Source organism: Vanacampus margaritifer, chromosome 8 (assembly GCF_051991255.1).
Source record: "Vanacampus margaritifer isolate UIUO_Vmar chromosome 8, RoL_Vmar_1.0, whole genome shotgun sequence".
Classification (NCBI taxonomy): Eukaryota; Metazoa; Chordata; class Actinopteri; order Syngnathiformes; family Syngnathidae; genus Vanacampus; species Vanacampus margaritifer.
The window spans coordinates 16,133,904-16,154,275 of record NC_135439.1 but is presented as its reverse complement, the minus strand read 5'-3'; the positions used below and the strand labels follow the sequence as shown (position 1 = coordinate 16,154,275).

Below are 20,372 nucleotides of genomic sequence, written 5' to 3'. Positions count from 1 at the left end.
CCGGAAAAGGTATTACTGAGAGCCAACATTTTTATTATTCTTAATGCATTATTAAATTTACAAAATAAATACAATCACATAGTGCCAATCATATAGTGCCTTTTATGTATGAGACACAATAAGTATTGGACGTATGTATGTGTGTGTGCGTGTGTGTATATATATATATATACACGAAGTATATTTTATTCTGAAAGGTCTTGACCGGATGCAATGTATGATGTTCCAGTAGTGTGGATTCCGTCTGTCAATACTGTTTCAGTTTACTATCAACTGGCACCCGTACCGTACGTCTCTTTCGCTGCAGTGTCATATAGACTTTGTTGAATGCAATTGTTTGAATTCAGTCTCGGTAACTTTATTTTTTTTCTGTTCTATAGAACTGACAAGTAGAGGACACTCCTACAAACCTTCTATCTGTTGCCAGTTTCGATGGACTCTATTCAGGTACGTGAGTTTGCTGTGGTACTACAAGTTTGTCAGCTGTCAAAAGGTAGCATGTTGTAGCTAGAAAATGTTGGCTAAGAAGGGCAGGGCCAGTTAGCTTCAACGTGACACGCAGGTAAGTGGTTTTATTTCAATGCGGTATAAGAGCTATTTCGCCCGATTTGTGTTTATTTGCTCGTCATTTTGCTAATATGTCAAATGTCAACAGACTACGGTGTCTGGCTTTTCTCTGGACCTGGGACCATTGAAGGAGCCAATTGGATTTATTCGTGTGCTAGAATGGGTACGTAAACGTAGCCTAACTGCTTACAATTTCATGCAAATGTTGAAACTGAAAATACTTTGACCGTTGATGTGAAAAAGTCTCGACTGGCTTTAACATTGATTGACTCTGTTAACAAAACTTACTATGTGCAACCTTGGTATTATCCAAAATTAAATGCACACACCTCTATCTATCATTGAAATTTGCAGCAAAGCAGATAAACGTGCTTCATAATCTCATCAGAGCGCTGATAAATTCTTATTTTGTTCATTCAATTGTTTTTGTTTTGTTTAAGTAGACCACAGGGTAGTGTGCCCCAATACTGTATCATCTAGGATAAAAATACGTGTTATTATTATTATTATTATAATTGAGTGTCGAGAGTTAAAATTCACACCGCCATGGCTAATTGAATCTGAATGCTAAAACAGACTTTGCTTAAAGGTTTCTGTCATACTCAATGCCTATAACATTAAAAGCAGTGTTACCCCAAGACAGCACACTTGAATAATTGCATTGTAACAGAATAAGAACACCAGCATGTATTTACAGGAGCTAGGACAACAACTCAAACTCTGAATACTGTATTAACAAAACGATAAGGCTTGGTTGTAGTGAGTAATCTTAAAGGATTGTGTAAATAAAAAATAAATAAAATAAAAATAAAACATTTGAGGAATGCCCTATCCATTGGACTGCTAATAATGGAAGTATATTATATTTCTGATGCAGATCTTTTAATAGCCAGCACAAATAGATACCATATATTTCATGTTTACCCTACATAATTATATTATATATTAATATTATTTGCAGTAACTTTAGACAATTAGGCCGTGACCGCAACTCGCCACCTAGGTGACATGACTTTGTGAATACTAACCGCTTAGGCTAAGTGCTTGAGGCATTTGGGCTAAGTGCTTGAGGCATGTCTGTCTTGACAAGACGGCGTGCACGTTGCGACCACGCAGCGGCCTAAACGGGCACATTTTGTGTTACAGTATTCATAACCGCTTGTAAATGTCTACAAGCAATCACGGTATACAATTGCGGGCCAAGAATTTCTCACTTCTCTGGTTGACCAGACAGAGAAATTCACGGCAAAATAAAAAAAAACACTCGCAGGAGAGTTGCATGTCACGGCAAAATAACCACTGCCCTAAACAATCACAGGGGGGGAAATTCCAACAACTTATTTGTCTGCGATATGCAAACCATGATACCTTAATATCACACAGGAGAAAATATTTGACTTTCTTGATTTATGCAATTTGCAAGAGCACAAACAGTGATGGGGCCACAGACTTCTGAAGGTTTGTGTTTTCTTTATATTTATTTATTAAGGTTTAAAGCAATTATGTTACAGTTAGACCTCGCAGGAAAAACACTACATGGCCAATTTTTTTTCCCATTTCAAGCTGTGAATATACCGCTGTGCTATGTTTGCACTTTGTTTATATTTCAATTGGGGGGAAAAAGGTGGCATAAATATTGTGTGTAATAAAAATGCTGTTATTCTGAAGCACCAATCACAAACATTGTCAAGAAATTATTACCGATATCCTCAAAAATATCATTGCCGCTAATTTCTTTGAAATATCCATCCAGCTGGCTTCGGGCAGTAAGCGGGGTACACCCTGAACTGGTTGCCAGCCAATCTCTTTGAAATATCGTAATTTAAATGTTTTAAGCTATATCGCTCACCCCGAGTTGTGACTGCGGGAGAGGAAGATATGGCAATTTTACAAGGCACACTAAAACATATTGATGTCACCCACTCGCACTAGATAGCCAAACTTAATAGTTTATGAAGTGTTGTAGCGAGGGTGAAGCATTGTACTTCCTAGCATGCTTTGGTTGAGCGTTGGAGCCTACCATTTGTCGGTGGACATCTTGGAGTTGACACCGAATGGCGGCTGGGATGCCATCGGGTCCCCGCAATCGGCTCACCATATGCGAGGAGCATGGCCACGTCACCCTTCTCTGCCTGGCACAGACACCAAAAGGTCCATCTTCCTAACTTTCCCCGCAAGATGAATTCTCACGGTATTTGTGAGTTCACACACTCCGGAGAATACATCTTGTACCGCTCCCGCTCATACGTTTGCAGCTGACCTTTTTTAGGTCGGACCAATCAGGCGTTGTTTAGGCAGGACAAAACCAATAAGCGCCGATGGCGGGGAGAAACAAATAAACCTAAAAGACGAATGCAATTAATTATGTTCTCGCAGAATTACTCACCGTTTCCTTGTTGAATTTTAACGGCGAGAGGAGTTTCATGCATTTTTATCTGGTATGTTTGTGTGATGAGTCTGGTTAATGTCGGCATCAAGCACATTTCTGAGGCGGGGCAAACCTTACCAAAGAGACTGTGAAAAAATGTATTGGATTTGTCATTACAGTAGGACGTATGTGTGGAAAAGTAGTAAACGCACGAATATACATATGAAATATAATATTCATAAGTCAATCGTGAGTAAACATTAACGATCGGCGGATACGGAGTAAATTCAACATGGCTACTCGAAGAGAGAGAGTAGTGAATGACTTGCGTCATTTCGAAAAAACTTGATGATTCATGTGATGATAGACTTCCAGCGCAAAAGAGTGACGTTGCTCACAAAGAATACGTCACAGCAAATAAAAAAAATTGATTTGCCCAGTTGTTTCGAGCCGCGCCGCCCTGTGGTCAATGGCAGCCTTTCCAGATCCACTTTCTGTCTTTCAACAAAGTAGGTGGGGCTGCCAGGCCATCGATTCCCAGGTACACTTTTATGTTTGTGGCGGCTGTGGCTTAGGAGGTAGAGCCAGTCGTCCACTCCAGTAACCGGAAGGTCCGCTGTTCGATTCCCTCTCTCTCTCTCTCTCTCTCTCCAAGTCATGTGTCATTGTGTCCTTGGGCAAGACACACTGGTGTACGTGTGGTGCAAATGTTTGGTGGTGGTCGGAGGGGCCGTAGGCGCACACTGGCAGCCACGCTTCATTCAGTCTGCCCCAGGGCAGCTGTGGCTACTTATGTAAAAGACAAGGGGGGATTTCCAACCGACGTTGCCTTTGCAGGACTCCTCTCGTTTCCTGCTAGACGAGTAGATAGCTTTCCATGCTCAAGTCAAAATGATTATGCTAACAAATTACCTCATCGCTTTACATCCTTCACACAGCCACTACATACAGAAATTTATTTCAATCCAACTCCAGGCTACCGGGAGATGTGGGTTTCACGACGCTATGTGCTGGTCCTTATGGGAAATGTGGTCTTCATTCAAGGCAAAACACTACTTCTTTGTGTCCATATGGTGCCGCCGTCCGTAATCATCGAAAACTGAAACTTGCTTTGTGATGCTTTTAAAAAGTTGTGGTTGTATTACATTTGTGCAGCATCCTCTTTTAGTTAATTTATTATCCATCCATTCATTACCAGAACCGCTCATCCTCATGAAGGTCACAGGTGCTGGTATGCTGGAGGCTGTCCCAGTTGTTTTCGGGCAGTAGGTGAGGTACAACCTGAACTGGTTGCCAGCCAATCATAGCACACACATAGACAAACAACCATTCCCTTTCACAATCACACCTAGGGACAATTAAAAGAGTTTATTAGTGTGGTTTAATATTAATTAGGCATGTTTTGGCCACTGCGGCGGTTGTCACTCACACAAGTCAGTCATACCAGCAATTATTTTTTCAACATCGTTGTCAAAAAGCTTTACTTTTCGCGCGCTTCAGCCGAGCACAGCATTGTGAACTACATAGACCATGATACTTTGTGCCGTAGAGCCAATGGGATTACATAACAATAAAATGACTGGCTGAGCCTATTTTGTCATTACTGCTGTTATTATGTATAAAAACACAATAGTATGCTGTTTTTTAAATTATTATTAGTTTTACAATATTGTGACTTTTTATGTTGTAATATGAGTTTTATTTATATAACCAACCTGCCCACAGTATCGTCATCATTACCATATCATGAGGTTCATATTGTGATAATTATTTATCGAGATATTTGGATATCGTTACATCCCTATCCAAAATCATATTCAATCTCTAATTAAGGACACTAATAAACCGCTAGTTAATTACGCTGTCATTGTATGATGTCACAAGTCTCCGGCATTGGGGGCTGTCCTCAAGCGGCAAGTGGCAAAATAGGCAAAAATGAACCTGCACACTTAACTTTTGATGCTAAAAGCTTGACACAGTTGCAGTTCCTCCAGATTTTTTGAAAAAGACTTTCTCAAATGGCCTGTTTTAGCAAGCAAAAGTGCTAATGTGGTTCTGACCTCACTGCGTCCAATAGCAGAATAATCTCACCTAGATGATAAAATGTAGTTTGCTGTATTTAAATTTAAGAATAAATGTTGTTTATACAAAAAAATAAAAGAAAACAAATATTTATTATATACAGTATTGTTTATCATCAAGTGAAATTTGAAATGATTAAATCTTATTTGCACCTGTAGTAACACTGCTTCAGACATGCCTCAGTTTCACAAGCACAAATTTGGTGCAAGTATTGCGACAAGCAATGACTCAGTAGAGGAGATGTAGACATAATATTAATACCCCAGTCACAACAGATCATGTAAAATTAAAAGCTCAGGTATGCTTTGCTTTTTTCCTTCTTTTTTTTTAAATAATGATGTGAATGCATGTTAGTAGTTGTAATTAACTCTCCATGTTTAAAGAAGAGGGTGTGCCGTAAATGGCATAATTGCACTTAAAGTTGTGTTTATGTTTTTTTTTGTTTTTTTTTGCTGGCTGATCCAAAAAATGATCCGATCCATGACTCAAAACTATGATATGTTCCTAGTTGTGAGTTTTGTGATCAGTTGCGCCCCTATATGTTACTCGTGTTGTAGTTTTTTTAAAAAAAATTTTTTTTTTAGCTTTTTTATTCAATAATGATATGAAACATTGGGTTATTGTGAAACTTTTTGTTTTTGATTTCCAAGAATGATTCGGATCAGATCACGGATTTCAGTCATGGATCGGATGTTTTTTGGATCAGCAAAAAATAAAATAAATAGAACGTGGTCTTCATTTATTTTATAAAATGCTTTTGCACATTAAAAAAAAAAAAGACAAAAAAAGAACTAAAAATGTTTCTAGTAGGTATGCACGATAGTATCGTTGGCCGAAAATGATTGGCAATTATTTACCGTCATACAGATAAACCAGATAATAAAGAAATCCGCCGATAATATCTGTTGTGGTTGTGGCTAGATTACATTAGAGACCCCACAAATGTCAATGTATGTGTGTTATGATTGAATATGATTTTAAGCATGTTTGACTTTTAATGTTAAAGAATGGATGAATGATCTTTGACGCATTGTGCATTACCTCTCCTCATTCATCCACGTTGAAAGTTGTATTATTTCTAACATATTGTATATTGGAATGGTTAATTTCTGCAGATACTTGACTGAAAGTTAAAATGTTACTCAAAAGCACGGCCTGTGTTCAGTTTATGATGGTGACAGTTTGGACTGTGGTACATACAAATTGATAACGAATGGTGTTTGACTTTTCAGGTACTGTTGTATTTCAGAGTAACTGCTCTATACAAAAGAGGTTTTGTGCATTGACTTTTATTCTTTTCCATTCATTTTTGCTATTCTTAATGTCTGTGTGATCACAACTTGAAGGATAGTATTAAAATGCATTATCCGCTCAGCCCAATTACTTGACCAAGTACCCAATTATAGCACCACATAGCATGATGATGACTGACTACAACACTACCCATCACTTGTAGTTTGAGATGTGCCAATAATACTCTCTTAGCCATTTTCCTTGTAAAGGCTACAGACCAAAGATAACAAGGCTTTTACTGTTTTGGCTACAGACTGGGATGCTTTCTGTATATGGGGGGTCCTCAGTTTACAATGAAGTTACGTTCCTAGGGCGGCGATGTAACCTGAGTTTGTATGCAAATGTCGAAACGCGTCGTAGTTTATTACTAACACATTTGTAAAGTCATAATTACATAAAATATTTGTATAGAAAACAAGCTACAAATAAACAGTAACTGAGCATGCCCTTCTTTTGCTGTGTGCCGTCTGCTGACGTATCTACGCTGATGTGCAAACAAATTCATTGGGTGCCTTTTTTTAACCTCTAAATGTCAGAACTGCAGCCGCCCAGAAGGCAAATCATAAAGTGCTATCCGACCATCACAGAACATTCTCCTTGAAGTAAAAACTGGCCTAACTAATGGACATATACTCAGTTTTTGTTTACTTTTTTTAATTGTGTCTTTTTGTTTGTGTCCGTGCTGTAACCGTGTGACAATCTAATATAATATGTATGCTGTTTACCATTCGTATTAAATAACTTTGTAAATGCCACTACCAGCCTGATTAAGATCAAATGTTGTACCCTCACATTCTTGTTTTGTTGGTTTTGTTAATTTTGCTCCCTATCTCTCGTTCCACTTCCTCCGTCTGACTGACGGGCATTGAGCTGTACTTTTACTTAATTGACATTAAATGACAGACCTATATGCCTCATACTTTTAACATGGACAAAAGCCAGTAAGTGCAATTTTGAATTTTGCAGGGTGGGAGTATGGCTGGCTATTTTTGCTATCATGACATACTGGGTAAAAAAAGGTTGTGAGGAATGCTTGAGTCTGACTGTGGAAGGCAGGGTGAGACACTGGACTCTCTTATGGAATCCCTGCCCTGGCTACTAGGTTTATTTGGGGTTCTGTTAGTCTGGCTAGGGTGGGTCAAACAAGGCTGAGATGAAAGATGAGAAATCATTTGCAGTTCCAGAGATACCAGAAAGTTGAAACCCATTCCTGAAAATCCACTCTAATCCGGAAACTCAAATGCTGTTTGACTTTATCTGTGCCTTGCCTCTTAAAGGCAAGCAATGTCTCAAAAGGATGTAGATACGTTACAAATCTGTATGTGGTGTACAAATGACCAAATGACACTTGCTGATCAGTTTTATTTTTTAAAACAGTGGAGTTGCCCCCTGCTGTTCATGATGAAGAAAGTCTTGTTGGTTTTTAGTATTACACCCAGTGGTGTAGTCCAGGGTATGCATGGGTATACACGGCGTACTACTCTTACTCTACCTACTCTTCTTTTTCAGTCAGTTTTGCGTCTACCCACTTGTAAATCCTGCTTGATGTCCACCATTCACTAATATGGGAGGATGGCGAAGGCATGACCCACCCTCCTCTGCCTTCAATTGGCTGTTAGGCGATGCCGTCGTTGATTAGATTGGCTACATTTACGCATGAAGACTGATGAGCCAATTGTAGGCAGAGTAGGGCGGGTCGTAAACAGGGTGAATAATCTTTTAAATAATGTCCTGAGCGGCGGTTCAACCGGAGCGCATCACGCTTATACAGCAGAGACTACTCGCAATGTGGTTTTGATCCCCGGAGTGGGCGCCGCCGGTTACACACTTACCTTCATGATCGAGTTTCATTTTAGTACCTAGGCTGGTAGCTGATTTTAAAGTGAGTTAAAACACAAGAAAGGAGACATCATGTACTTTTAAGTTTCAGCCTAAAACACCTTGAACTTGTTGCCAGCCAATCGCAGATGTTCTGACATGTGGTTGTCTATCATTAATTTATACAACATAGGGTTGGTTACAGTGATCTGAATTTGGTGCAGTTGCCACTCAGTGTTGGCATGGATATGAGAGTGAATGGTTGTTTATCTCTATGTGCCCTGCGACTGACGGACAAAACAATCCAGGGTGTAGTCCGCCTGTCACCTGAATTTACTTGAGATATGCTCCAACTCACCTGTGACCCAGAAATGGATAAGCAGTATAGAAAAATGGATAGCTGGAACAACAGCTATTTATTGATTATAACTAACTGAGACACCATAAGAGAATGTTTTTTTTGAGAAGTCAAGTTGTAGGCTACCTGCTATGGTGTGGGTAAGCTTTTTGCAAAGTCAGTCTATGTCAAGGGTTGGAGGAAATGAATCCCTTGCTCGCCTTTCTTCCTGCTGGTCTCTGTGCTCTGTCAGCATAGTTGAAGATATAGCCTGTATCCTTTCCCTAACTAAAGGCATTTTGCTGACATGCATTCTTATATGGCAAAGAGGTAAAACACAAAAATAGTAACATAAAGCCATTCAAACATTTAAGGATCAATGTTTAGTACATGTCACAACAATCTCTCGTGTGTTTTTATACTTTCGCTATGAAAAAAATAGTGCCTTGTTTTTTACAAATAAAAGCATCCAGGTCACTCAAGTACATTTCCATTCCATAAACAATCATGAAATCAATCACTGATACTGTTGTGATTCTCTCTCCTGACTTACAGTACCTGTTGGGTAGCATGGCTTTTAAGATTTGACTGCTGTCTTTTTATGTACCAGGTGATTGAAGGGTGAGTCCACCTCCTGGACGAAATCAGTTCCAATAGGCTCCAGTTCCCCTCGATCTTGAACAAGACTTCTAAGCAATATAGAAAATGTCTGGATAGTCAAGTTTTCCACAGAGTTGAAAGACAATTTGATAATAATGTATATATTATTATAGAACTTTTTAAACATATTTTTCTACAAACAAACAAAAAACTAAAACCGTGTACGTGTAGGTGCCAGTGTGCCGAGTTTTAAAAAGAGGGTACCATTTATGGGACACTGACTTGCTAAGAAGAATTTAAACATAAGAAGGTTGTGACCATTTATTTATTTATTTAAACTTAACATGGGAGATGTTTGTTAATGTACCAAATAGTATATACTGTATTTATATATATTTAAAAAATATATATTATGGTCAATGGGGGATTTTTATTATTTTTTACCCAAATACTGTACTGCATTTTTGAAAAATACATTTTAAAGCTATAATTTTAATACCGTGATACTGTGACAGCAATATTTATGCTCACTGTTATCATACCGTCAGAATGTAATATCGGCACATGCCTAGTGGCAACTTAGAATAAAACCATATGAAAACATAGTCAATAAAAAAAATTATATTCTGCTACATAATTAAATAACAAGCATTATGCAACTAAGATGCAAATGAACACATTATAAGTCTCCTTTCATCTCAGTTAATGTTGTTTTTAAAAAGGAGGTAACGGTCAAATATGGTGTACTCCCATCAGTGTTCCAGTTTATTGTAGGGGTCCGGTGATTTGATCTCTATATTGCCGCTAAAGTGGCTGAACGCTTGACTTTCCTCTGCTAATGTGGCTCTTGTGTGGAAAATAGTGAGCATCACTGCCCTACAAGAACCAGCACTAGACCTGTATATCGCTGCCCTTGGGGTGATCCCCTCACATCAGAATTTGGCCAATTAAAAAAAAAAAATCAAAAATATGTACTTTCAGTCGGTTCCAGCATATGTGTGTAATTTATTTATTTACAAATTATTCACCAATCTTGAGTGTTGAACATCGCTTGCTTTCTGTGATGATGCAACGTCAATGATTGAGCAAACTTAATATGTACTAAATACATCTGCTAAAGCTGCTGCCCCCGCGACCTGATCCGGGTAAGCGATAGAAGATGGATGGATGGATGCCTAAATAAAATCTAGTGGCCATACAAAGTCCCATTCATGATATGTGGTTGTACAAACTCTTTTCAAGACAAGTGCAAATAATTCCAGTATCCTACAGTGCTTCAAATAACATTCAGGAGTATCTCCCATTTAACGAGTTTCCAGACAAGCTGTGGTGTCTCAGTCTGAACAATAGGTGGCACACTGGGTGATGGTCGCACCCATATAATGACGTACGGTACTGGACTTCATTAAGACAGCCGAAGAAAAATGCCACGAAGGTTGAACTTGAGTGGCCACTGTAGTATAATCGGCTAACTGCAAAGCTGCTAATAAAATTAATAAATCCAAATACAAGACTAATGGCCGAGAATGCGACACAGCTCATCAAATCAATGTCCACTACAGGCAAAGACAGCGACCCCCGCCTTATTTAAAACCACTTGCCGCGATCGAACGCTTTTATCTGCCGTGATCGGTGTGCAACGAAGCGAGATGCTATGCTAACCGCCACATGCATTTCAACTGTCATATGCAAGGCAATGCATGGTGGTTTTGAGCAGAAGTGGCCGGGGTCAATGAATTTTGAGCGTCCGTGATTTGGCGATCGTCAGCAGTCAGGACACCCTTCCATCATCGTCGATCCGTCAATATTTCAAGCTGAACGGCATTGTAATGTCAATCCGTCATTCGTCATTCCCTCAGCCTCGTCCGCCCTAGATCCGTCATTGACGGGGCGGAGGGGTTTAAACCTTACGTTAATGTCAGGCTCGCATGGAACTCCATGCGTTAGGCATTACTGACATCTAGTTTTAGAAACAGCGCATTACATAACATGCTTCTAAAGTCATGCTAAATGCGTCCCACCGGATATCTACCATTAGTTCTTATCTAACTACTCCCAGCACACCATGTTGTAATAGTAATAACAATTATCTGAACTTTGATTTGTGTTTTGATATTTTTTAATGAAATCGGAAAACAAGATGTACATGTACCGGTTACTGGAGGGGAAACTAAAGTAACAACCGATTTGCATTTCCTGTCTATACAGACAATCACAGCGATTGTCACCAACATCAATTTGCATGAAAAGGAAAATTACAGAAAAAATCTTTTAATCCTTAACACTTGTAATCACCGCTTTTTACTTTGAGTTTGTTCCTGCTTGCACCATGAATGTGTTAACAAGATTGTGTACAAGTTTTTGACTTGATGCATTTCGCTTAATGAAACCAAGACTGTGGACTGACCGCACAACAAACAATGACCCCCCAGCCATGTTCCTTAGTCATCGTGATGTAAAAGGTAATGATTTTGAGAGTCTGGTTAAAGTGACCGTCACTCTAGTCAGTGGCAGTCACACACACTTGCTATGGTGTCACAATATAGGTGGGGATAATTTGAAGCATGTTCATTGGATAGCATGATTGCAACACCGTTTGCTGTCATTCCCAACACAACTTGAGAGGCATTTGATGTCTTTTGAGTAAAAATACACAGTGGATTCGCCTTTCTTGTAGCATCTTATTAATCAGAGTATCTCTTGCGCAGTCCCAGGAAAGAAGTGGCAGTAACACATTTGAACATTTAATCAATTGCCACAGCTACCTGTGCCATCTTGTCAAAGAAAGACCCTATTTAGCTTGGCCAACCAAGTTGAAAAGTTAAACTTGCAAGATTAGTAATATTTGCTTAATTCAGCTGTCTATGAAAATGACTGTCTGACAATTTCAATTTCTTCTTTTCCTATTTCCCCTTCAGGTATTTACCATTTTTGCCTTTGCCACCACTGGAGGTTACTCTGGGACATCTCACTTCACAGTCAAATGTCCTGGAGAAGAGAACACACACGATGTAAAGCCTGTGTTTGGGTACCCATTCAGGTAGAAAACTTTTTTATTTAAGGACTTACTGCATGTTTTTGTATATATACTGTATGTATATGTTATTAGGGTGAATTTAGAATCAGCATAAACACATACTTTATTATACCTTCATTATCAAATCAAATGTTATGTATTATAGCACTTTTCATACATTAAAACTCATTCCCTCCCAGCCATTTTCACTGAAGCAAGCCCCTTCGCTCCTTGCTGTTTTACTGTATTTTGACAGATTTTGCAAGGCCAACAAAATATTGTGTTCTGTTGCTATAAAAACATGGAACCTACCAAAAGAAAGATTAGAGTCTCTTCTTTCATTAGGAAAAAAATATATTTCTGTCTGTTTCCGTTTTGCAGCAATTAGCATTAGAATATAGCTAAGTTTCATCATTATTCACAAATCTGTTTAGAACTGTGGGTAAATGAGCTTGTTTGCAACATGGCCCTGGTTAATCTCTTTTACTCTGCTGCCACCTGCTGGCCGTTTCTGTAATTACTACGATTGCTTCACCCGTTCTCTGCAGTTCAGAGGCTGCATCAAAGCCTTCTGTATGCTCTCACATTGAAAAAAATATATTTAAAAAAATATAGATATGTCTTTGGGACACTTAAAATATGTAAAATAAAACTTATTTATACGTTTCGGGAGCAAATGAGTTAAAAATGCAACACAAAGTGCTGTACATAGATAAAAACAGTCACTAGAGAGAGGAAGGGGGGGACACACACAAGCATATAAGCACATACACACCTACATGAACACACCCACCCACATGTACATAGACAAACACAATACTTACTGACAGTGTCTAGACCATGGCAAGGTACTGAGGATCCAGATGAGGAAAGGAATCTGTTGTAGCAATCCACACCGAGAGGTGTTATAGTCAGTCCGCAACCATAGAGGATGCCATCACCGAAGCCACCCCAACTCGGGCATAACGGAGTAAGCGCCTCGCACCCCAGTTCCCCGGGTTCATAGAGTCTGCTGGATGACATCCCCATGGGCGGCCCAATCACACTTATCAGTGTGGAAGCTCTCATGACACTGGACTTAAGGCTTTTAGAATATTTAAACTCAGAAAGGCTAAAAGTCAATAAGACAAGACAAAACAAAATAAAAATAAAGAATAATAGGGGTGAAAATAAAATGCAATACGATAAAGAGTAGAAAATTCCTAAATAAGAAACACTGGAATTACTTTTTCATGCAGTGAAAATTGGCTACCTGTTTGTATTCACAATTTCTTTAAATGAAGAGAAAGATGCTGTAATTTAAAGGGTTTATTTATGTTTGAAACATGTAAGTAAGGACCAACATAAATACAGCAGTGTTTCAGTTTTGGGTGTAAAATTGATGATGCGTTGATTCATTGAAGATGTTTACATCTCTTTTTGGGGTTTAAGAAAAATGTAAAAAATAAAACAAGTAATGTTTATGGTGACATTTAGGAATTATGATGCAAGTGTAGTAGTTATGTGTTGTAATTTTATGTGACTCATAGGACTGTATAAAGATAGGCCATAACAAGCCTGGCGCTTCAGCTTATATCTTTTTTGGTTAGTTAGATTGTTTTTTTAGCACATCAAACAAAGTTGGGAATTAAAGAAGTGAGCTATATAACATCAATACAAAATAACTATTAAAAATACTTTAAAACCTCTATTAAAACCAACGTGTGCCAAATGCTTGGAAACTCGGAATTGAAATTCTTAATGATAGCATTGGCGTAACAAGGATTACGCCCCTATCATAGCTATTAATTACTATAAGTATCCCTCGTATAGACCAACAGTTCCCCCCTTGGACAAGAGAAAGTTTGGTTTACGGAAGCCAATGATTTTAATACTGAGAGAGAGCAGCATAAATAAATAAACATAAAAACACTTTTGTTTATATAAATAAAAATTATATTTAACAAATGAATGAATCAAAATTTTCTTATTCTACTTATTACCTTCAAATGAATGGATTTGCGATTATCTTTTCTTTTTTCAACACTGGTGTGAAATTATTTTGTTTATTACAATGTAACTAAGGAGTACTTGATTGAACTTGATCAATTCTATGTTCAACTACTTTCTTTCCCTCTGTCTATTCACCATTCACTTTATTTTCGCCAAGTACATTCACTAAAACCTTATCTTAATATTTAACTCCCTTGAAATTAACAAAATAGTCAAAAACAATTAACTATTGCAATCTAGACAATGAATTGTTCTTGGTGTGGACTAATAATCTGGTTTTGAGAGTCCATGCATTCTACTCTACAATACACAATTATGTACCCTCAATAGATATCGGCATAAAGGAAAAAAACAATTGAATCGACCCTGCCATATTGTCAGAACGGCACAAAGCACTCAAGTTTAAATTTGGGTTGGCTCGTCACCACCACTGTACCCCTTTTTCCTCAAGTTTGGGTTTCAGGGTTCCACAGGGTGCAATTCACGCCATAGGAAATAGATTCAATACAGCGGTGTCCTCAATTAGGCCTAAGCAGGCCAAAAGCACGTAAGCGCCACTACACTCAATAACGTTGGCTAAACTCAATACCAAATAAATGGTGCTTTCCCTAAGAATGTACATATTATTTACATCAAATCAGATCACTCACTCACCAGATGAAAATGTCACATTCATACTTCTCAGCACAGATAGAAGAGAGATCTTTTTGAATGAAATATATACGTATATGCACTAGTGTCTTGCAAAGGTATGCCCCCCTCGAACTTTACGTTTTGCCACATTTCAGGCTTCCAACATAAAGATATAAAATCTGATTTTTGTGATACAATTGTGAAGTGAAACGAAATGTATATGATATTTTATTTATTTTTATTTTTTTATTTATTTTACCAATAAGTGGAAAGTAGGGTGTGTAAAATTATTCACCTCCTTTTCTCTCAGTGCAACCAACTGACTCCACAAGTTCCCTGATGATGATGACCTAAATGACTGCCAATGATAAATAGACTCCACCACCACTTTATGACTCAAACATCTTGTAATTAACAGATTAAAACCTTAGCTGTTCTCAATGGAAGTAGTTTTCAGACTGGATTCGGGTTTGAATTTCCCACCCTCTGTCTATTTATGTGACGTCATGTCTCATGTGCACATTGTTTACGTGAAAACTGTCACGTGGCAGCAGCGGTTCGAAATTCAATTGTCTGCATTGGGCAGCTTTAAAGAAAGTGCCTCCCATTTTGTTGCAAATCAATATCGCACTCAATCGAGTGATTTTGTGTAAACCTGCATCTTAAAATATATTTTAATTTATATTTCTATACTTTGTTCTTGCTCTCCTGGACTAAGAAGTAAGCCAGGTGAGGATGTTGTTTGAAGAGTATTAGCATGAATCATGCTCAATCAAGAGTCACTGGGCTGACTGTAAAATATTGTTTTATTTTCTACTACTCCCTGTAGGATGTCAGCATACCCTTATGAGATGCCTTCATGTGATGTCAGTGCAGCAAATCGCACCTTCCTCCAGGGAGACTTTTCCTCCTCTGCAGAATTCTTTGTGTGTGTGGGTGTGTTTGGTTTTCTCTACTGCACGGCTACACTGATTCTCTACTTGGGTTACCAGCATGTTTATCGCCAGACCACCCGTGGCCCCTTCATAGTGAGTACTTTTCCCATATTTATATCCATGATTTCAGAGAGAAGATTAAAAAAATAAAAATCTGAGTTGATCCCATATGAAAGAACTTAGATTTAGCAAATTGCAGCACACATGCTAAATAAAGCAAAGGAGCCGCTCAAGGCAGTGTTGTATCTGAATGAGTTCAATGAACATAAGTTCATATTTTGGGCTAACGTGAACTGAATGTAGTGCATTTTTGCTTTGTGAACGTTTCTGTGAACGATCTCATTCTGGGGCAAATGAACGGCTTTATATGCAGTTCATTTTTTATCCAGGTTGCAAGGCTTTCTCTTGTTAGAAAACCAGAGTAAAGACACCGCAAACAAGCCTTGATTAGGCGGGAAATGCCATTATCTGGCAACCCCAACGGCGACGAATGGTCGCAAGGTACATACGTCATCAAAATGTGACGCATGCTTGCCCAATATAACTCACACCATCGCTGTGTGCTGCTTGCGTATGTGATTCTGTTGTTGTCGGTACCAGATGTGATCGGGCTGCTAAATTGTATCGGGGTCGCCTACAAATGACATCACGCTACAGGATTGGCTGGAAATTGTCCGTTTACAATTGTTGAATAAAGTTATATGGGGAAAAAATTACGGTAAAACATTGGAATTTTTTTTTATTAAAGATGTCATTGAAATTACAAACTGTATGGACTAAAATTGTAAAAACGTGAAGAAACCTTAGAATATAAACGCAGGATACTTTAAGATTGAAGAAATAATCAAATAGATATAGACCAAACACGACCAAATAGACTGCAGCTCTAACGAAATGCGCAATTCACTTCGGTTTGGTTTCTTTTTTTGCTGTTCACAATCACAATACATAACAAAAACAGTCTTAATGATAATAGAAACAATTAACAATCTAAACTGACAGTATTTGTCACATCTCAGGCAATTAATTTTTGTATTTATCATTTATCCATTCTATTTGATTATTTATTCAATATATCTTGCGTTTATATTCTTAGGTTTAGTTTTGTTTTTAGTGTGTGATGTGTTGACTTTGTTTTTATTTTACAGCATTATTCAGATACTGTTGGGAATTTTACAATCCATTTGTCAACATTGCTCATATGGCAACCACAGTGGACTTTTTTTTTTTTTTATTTCCTGTTAAATACAAACGTACCATCTGTTTTAACGGATGAAATTCCTTACCTTATGGAGAAAAGAGAACGGCATGTAGATTTTATGCAGTGAGATAAGCATGCAATTCATGCTTGTGTTTGCTTTTTACAAGGATCTGGTGGTGACCGCTGCCTTCGCCTTTCTGTGGCTCGTGTCCTCTTCAGCCTGGGGCAAAGGTCTGACTGATGTTAAATGGGCCACAAACCCAGATCACTTGGTGGAGAATTGTACGTATTGCCATGCAGGAGAATTTCCCTCCATGGGACGCCTAAATGCCTCAGTGGTAAGTCAAGATGGGCTCTAAGAGGTTTGTCATTCCTAAATTTTGAGAAAAAAAAAATCCCACTTTTTTATTAAGGAAATTTAACAGGCATATAATGTTAGAGTTGTCTTAAACCACATTTCGACCAAGAGGTGTAGAAAAGTGAGAGCAGACACTGATTCTTTTGGATACCCTTTGGAACAAGTACTGTATTTGTTTTATGTTGTATATAGTGCCATCTAGTGGTTAAACTGTTGTATTAATATATGTACCACAATATTATTTTTCCATTCAGAGTTGCATCATTTCGTGTATAGTGTAGCGGTTTAAAGTTGCTTAGAGTTTAAAGACAGTCATCATTGTGTGAATGGGTTGATTTTGTTGAAACAACTTCAGCGTCTTGAAAGCAGAAAACCACAATATACAGAATAAAACAAAAATGCATCATAGCTCTATTACTAAATCTGCTATTAATTGTGTGCATACCTCCTAAGCACAAGAAAAATGTAGACTTATATTCTCTTTATCACCATTTCCCAATGCATCAACCTTGTGAATTTGGTTTGACACAGCACATACTTTCTTATCACTGCAAAATATTTTGATGTCACGTCATCCTTTTTGAATTTATCATGCTCCAGAAATGCATGAATGCTACACATGGAATGATTACCGTAAAGGAGTTAGGAAATATATAAATCACAGAAAATGTATCACTCTGTCTGATTTCCTATCTATTCTCCTGTCTTTCCTCAGATTTTTGGCTTTTTGAATCTGATCCTTTGGGCAGGTAACTGCTGGTTCATATACAAGGAGACTTCGTTCCACAAGGACCCCAACGCACCTGCCACCATGGAGGAAGGAGGGGCCCCCGGGCCTTAAGTCAGAGGCTTGCTCACTGGTTCTATGAAAAGAAGGCAATCCCCTCAATTTAAATTAGGAATTTTCATTTTCATATAGTTCACCCTTGAATTAAAAACGGTTATTTTTTTCACTGCAGCTATATTCTAAAACATGTAGGATTTAAATCTGATAAAACAGCAGGCCCACTTGCTTCAAGGATTGCCTTCCCTTGATATTTTCTCTTAATGAAAAAAATATGCAAACATTTAAATCTAAGGGTGTTTAGTTGGCAACTATTAATTAGTGGTATGAAATTTATTCAAAAAAAATTATACACCCATTTACACAAGAAAACATGCAGCCTGGATCGTGTTCAGGAATATGTAACATTCAAAAAAATAGAAGAAATATGGGGGGTAGCAAATAAATTAACCAGAATAAAAGCCGCACCCCCAACAAAAAAATATTGTAATAATCACATTATGATACCTGAATGTATCTAAAACTACAACTATTTCATATTTTCTTCTCTAAAGACATCTGGGCAATAGACAGCCCTTAATAAAACCTAATGCTATGTTTAAGGAACAACTTTGTCAATGTAACCTACTATGTGTAATTTGCATAAAAACTATGCAGACTCCAAAGCTTACTGCCAAAACAGTAGTAATACACTATCCTATGGGTTAAGATGTATTGAGATGTCTCTTTTTCGTTCTTCACCAAGGAACAGTACCAGGCCGTGGCTGTATTTTAAAACTACTGACAGAATGCTTCCTTGCATTTTTCTGAACTGCCTTCAAGGCTTTCGGAGCAGCTTATTGTTAGATAGCGACAGCCATGCTGCCCTTTAGCAAATTGAAAGACAAGTATGAATTACTGAGAGCCACAGGTGCTACTGTTTCCTCATTTTAACCCATTTTTAGTTGCTGTTATTTTTTGTTTTGTTTGTCGTTTTTGTCATTGTCACTGTTAACCATTTTACCACAATCTACTGTTGGCCTTCAAGTGAGAGAGTCTATAAAACAATATAAGATATTTTTTTTTTAAGCCATCACTTGGAAGGCCATTTTTCAGCTTATATCAGGATGCTGACTCCATGTTTACACCACAAAGCTTTTGTACAGGACCGCAGTGGAATCATTTCTAACATGCATTTAAGTTTAACATTTTTACATTTAATCTGTTCAACAACATAAGATTTCTTCTAATTGTGACCTTATTTGGATGCAAGCCATTCATTATTTTTGCCACTGCATCGTTTTAAATGGGTTTCTGTTTGCATTTCCATCTTCCCATTGGAAAAAATATGTACATGTGCAGCTTATCTTTATTTCTGTAATTCGGTGTTTAATATTGTTTGAGTGAGTAAAATGTGGCGTAATATGTTAAGCGTAAGGGATCCTGCTGTTTTCCACATTGACTTCAAGCAAATATTCTACCATCTAGTGTGTTAATCGTGCCAAGACAACCACCGCTGAGTGCCTTATAACAGGTTTATCAAATAAATTCATGTTTGGGTCTGTCTTACATAGTTTTCATATATTGGGTAATTTCCTATTTGTTTTACATGCAGAGTGATCTACAAATTATTGTTTAACTGTCTTGATTGGAAATTATTAAATATCAATGCAATAATCTAATTAGTAAAAAAAAAAAAAAAAGAAGTCATTTGATATTAATATATTTGCATTATCTCATTGCATTTTTTTTGTTAGGTGTGTTTTGATGTGTTGGATTTTTTTTTATTTTATTTTTTTGACTATACTTGACAATATATTATTCACTATGCTAGTTCCCCCCCTGAATTGAGATTGAAGTAACTGTGGTAATGCATTGTGCCCATGTTTAAGCAAGGTTCAGACAAGATGCCTGGTTTAGCCACTTAAAGGGATTAAGAAGGGCCAAGTTGTGTTCACGTGCAGTAGCCTGTGACTTCTGATCAAGAACACACAATAGTTGGCCCAGTGAAGGAAGATGTTTACTACATTATTACACAGATATCACATAACAAAACGCCAAACAAACGGCCTTGTTTATATTAGAAACACTCAAACAAAAACGTGTCAACAAACTACAAGTCCTTGAAAGCCCAATGTTGCTGTGAAGTATAATCCTAATGAAAATTGTGTATCTATGCATGTCTGTTTAATAAGAGACGTAAAAATCATTGTTTCCATGCTTTGCAGAATATTAAAAACAACTGTGCTTACAATTTGGATCCATCAATTTTTTCATTCAGTATTTCAAATGTATTTATTTTTATACCATTGTTTAGAATACCTATTCTTTTTTATCTCGGAGACCATTCAGCATCATGAAGTGAGTTTGTGCTGACTCTTTCAACATCGCGACCTTTTAACCATTTTT

General features: G+C 37.7%; 1 protein-coding gene across 2 annotated transcripts; it reads left to right on the top strand.

Moving 5' to 3' along the window:
- Positions 1–210: 210 nt before the first annotated feature.
- On the top strand, positions 211–20,217 carry sypl2a (synaptophysin-like 2a). 2 transcript variants are annotated; one of them, XM_077573854.1, is made up of 7 exons: positions 211–287; positions 381–447; positions 656–730; positions 11,984–12,105; positions 15,536–15,734; positions 17,010–17,180; positions 17,916–20,217. In XM_077573854.1, exons 2-7 carry the CDS (start codon positions 433–435, stop codon positions 18,039–18,041), a joined length of 708 nt encoding a protein of 235 aa, XP_077429980.1. In that variant the 5' UTR covers positions 211–287; positions 381–432; the 3' UTR covers positions 18,042–20,217. The 2 variants fall into 2 exon arrangements, with proteins under 2 accessions (XP_077429980.1, XP_077429981.1); XM_077573855.1 differs by lacking the exon at positions 211–287 and having other exon boundaries at positions 295–447.
- Positions 20,218–20,372: the final 155 nt, after the last annotated feature.